We start from the raw sequence: 2780 nt of genomic DNA, 5'->3' as shown, positions 1-2780 counted from the left end.
TAGACTATAATTTTAAGGTGATCAAAAGTGATATTACAGGCTCCACTTTGTAGAGTCGGGAAGGATCTAAAATATATCCGTCATATAAGATATCGAGGGAAAATTTGGAATGGATTATCTCCAACTATTAGTTCCATAGGAGAAAATGGGATATTTGTATGGTTAGATTTTAAGGAAACCATGGAGAAATAAAATTTAATCACAATAACACACTATCATAGAGTTAGTATGATGCGTTAATTGCAAAAGTGTTTAAATATGTAGAAATACATCACCAAGTAGAGACGTATTTTCTATATTTTCTATACAAAAGAGTTTTCTGGGAATGGGGATTTCCTGGAGGGAACTACCAAAGTATTTACACAGCGATGAAACCATTTACCAATGATTAATAGCAATTTACAGTCATGTATTTTATTAGACTAGTATTATTTCGAAAATAACTTCAATTTTTACTTCTTCATTGTCGCTACTTCCTCCCACCTCTTGACCCGTGGTCTTGTATAACCAGCTACCACACTGATATCGGTCAGTTCGAAGTTGTGAAGGTCTATGTACTGTGAAAGACTCGAAAAGCCAACTGTTAATTGTAAATAACATTATTATGGAGTTTTGCATCGTTTTTAATGAGGATATGAAGAGGGAAGAGGGATAAATGTTCGCATAGAACGACCTCGATACCAACTGGGCACCCGTTAAATAAACAAACGCCACCTCCCATCCGAAGCCTTCCGAATGGTTGAAGTGCGTACTCCGGCACGACTGGGTGAGCCGATCAGACGGAGTTTAGTGAGCGTTTCAAGAGGGAGGGGTGCTTGGTCTCTCCGTGAGTGAGTATCTCCCTTACCTTCTTCTCCGTCAGCTTCTCGCAGCGGCGCATCTTGCAGATCTGGTGGCTCTTCTCGTTTCGGCAGGGCGCGCAACCTCCGCAGTTGTCCTTCCGAGCGCAGCCCACGCACTCCCCGCACCGCTTCCGCTTCTTCTTCGAGCCCTTCTCCCCCACGCCCTCAACGCCCCCCTCGGACCCGCCCCCGCCCTCTGCCACTCCCCCAACCCCGCCCCCTTCGTCCGGCGGCTCGCCCGGAGGCCTCCCTGGGTGGTTCTGGCCCCCGGGGGCCGTGCTCGACACGGCCGCCACCTGGGCCGACGACTCGGCCGAGTCGGCCCTCGACACCGCGCCTCCCTGTCCCCCACCCCTCGCTTTCCGACGCTCCTTCTTACGTGACTCGCCGAACTTCCCCGTGGCCCCCGAGGGCCCCCGCGGCCTCTGTGGCCCGTTCCCCGCCGCATAGTGCTCCGAGTCTGCCGAGGACTCGGCCTTGGCCAGCACGACCGGGGGCGGAGGAGGTGCCGCCGACTGGTGGGACGGCGCGGGGGGTGGTGGTGGCGGGGGCCCGGATACCGGGTGACCGTACTGTCCCCCAGGTGGCCCCCCGAAGCCCGGCTGGCCGTGGAACAGGTGAATGTGCCGCTCGTCCACGAACTGCTGCTGGATCGAGGGGACCTCCCTCGCCTGGACCGGCGCCGGGACCAGAGGGTAGCGCGCCCCCTGTGGGGGCGGGCCTCCCGGCGGTGGCACTGTGGTCGCGGGACCCAGCGTGTGAAAACTAGGGAGACCGGGTGCCCCAGGATGTGGGGCACCTCCTCCTGGCTGGGCCCCCGGGCCCGGCGGCTGCGCCCCCTCCTGTTGCTCCAGGGGCAGCCCGTCGGGGCCGTAGGTGGCGTTGAACTGTGACTGGAACGAGGGCAGCTTGGGGCCACCGCCGAAGGCGTCCGTGAAGGTGGGGATCCCACCCTTCAAGAGGAGCAGCTCCCCGCCCCCGGGCCCTCCGAGTCCGTCCCCTGGCAGGCCCCCGCCTGCCTTACTCTCCCACGGCCTGTACTGCTGCGGGTGCTGCTGCTGCAGAATCAGCTGGTGTGGGTGATGCGGGTGGTGTGGGTGATGCGAAGGGTGCATCTGGTGCGCGGCAGGGTGCTGGTGGTGCGGCGCGAACTGGGCATGGTGCGGGTGGTGGGGAGGCGGGGGTCCCAGCAGGAGATCCCCGCCCCCGCCGATGGCGGAACCGAGCGGACCCACCCCCGGTCCCACGGCCCCCGCCGAGGGCCGCTGCTCCAGTAGCCGCCCGGAGAGGCCCTCGCCGTAGTAGTCCCACGACGAGATGTCGAGTAGGCGGCCCGAGAGGCCCTCGGGGCCGCCATTGCCGGCGAACTGCGTGGTGGGGGCAGCGGGCTCGGGGCCCCCAAATGAGCTGAAAGGTGGGAGGCCTGAGGCCGCCACCTTGGAGGGCAGGTGGTGGGCCAATGAGTCGTGGAAGTCGTGTGACCCTGGTGGTGGTTGCTGGTGGTGGTCGGAATGGACGGTGAGCGTCGTCAGGTGGGGCTCGGAGGACGTGTAAACGGGTCCTCCGATGTAGTGTGGGCCCAGGGACTCCGGACCCTGGCTCAGAGCCTCACTCATCTTTCCCCATCCTCACCGTTGAAGCACACTGAAAAGAAATGAAATTAAATATGAATTACGGCTGCGTCTTTCATTGGCTGAAAGAATGGAAGGACCGTCCATACCTCGGAGAAGCCTTCGCAGGCGTCTCTGTAGATACCCAGATATGCTGAGGAAACATACTCTTTTTACCAATGGCAGTACTGGGTACCGTGTATTTTGCCTCGCACTTCAAATGTTTTTCTTATATTCCACTATACTGTCAACGTTGATTTAAAATATTTTGGTATCGATATCTGTAGTTTCAAGTCCTGGTCTCAATCGTGTATTTGTACAACATATA

At 57.8% G+C, this 2780-nt stretch overlaps 1 protein-coding gene across 1 annotated transcript; it reads right to left on the bottom strand.

Annotated features, from left to right (window-relative positions):
- Positions 1-775: 775 nt before the first annotated feature.
- LOC139701066 (methylcytosine dioxygenase TET-like) lies at positions 776-2458 on the bottom strand. Its single transcript, XM_071599640.1, has one exon. It carries the CDS (start codon positions 2456-2458, stop codon positions 776-778), a length of 1683 nt encoding a protein of 560 aa, XP_071455741.1.
- Positions 2459-2780: the final 322 nt, after the last annotated feature.

Source organism: Hetaerina americana, unplaced genomic scaffold (assembly GCF_022747635.1).
Source record: "Hetaerina americana unplaced genomic scaffold, ioHetAmer1.1.p SCAF_11, whole genome shotgun sequence".
Lineage (NCBI taxonomy): Eukaryota > Metazoa > Arthropoda > Insecta > Odonata > Calopterygidae > Hetaerina > Hetaerina americana.
This window is presented reverse-complemented; position numbering and strand designations above follow the sequence as displayed.

What these genes read in the sequence shown, in the direction of transcription:
- LOC139701066 (XM_071599640.1), bottom strand. Translation starts at nt 2,458, where the DNA reads ATGAGTGAGGCTCTGAGCCAGGGTCCGGAGTCCCTGGGCCCACACTAC.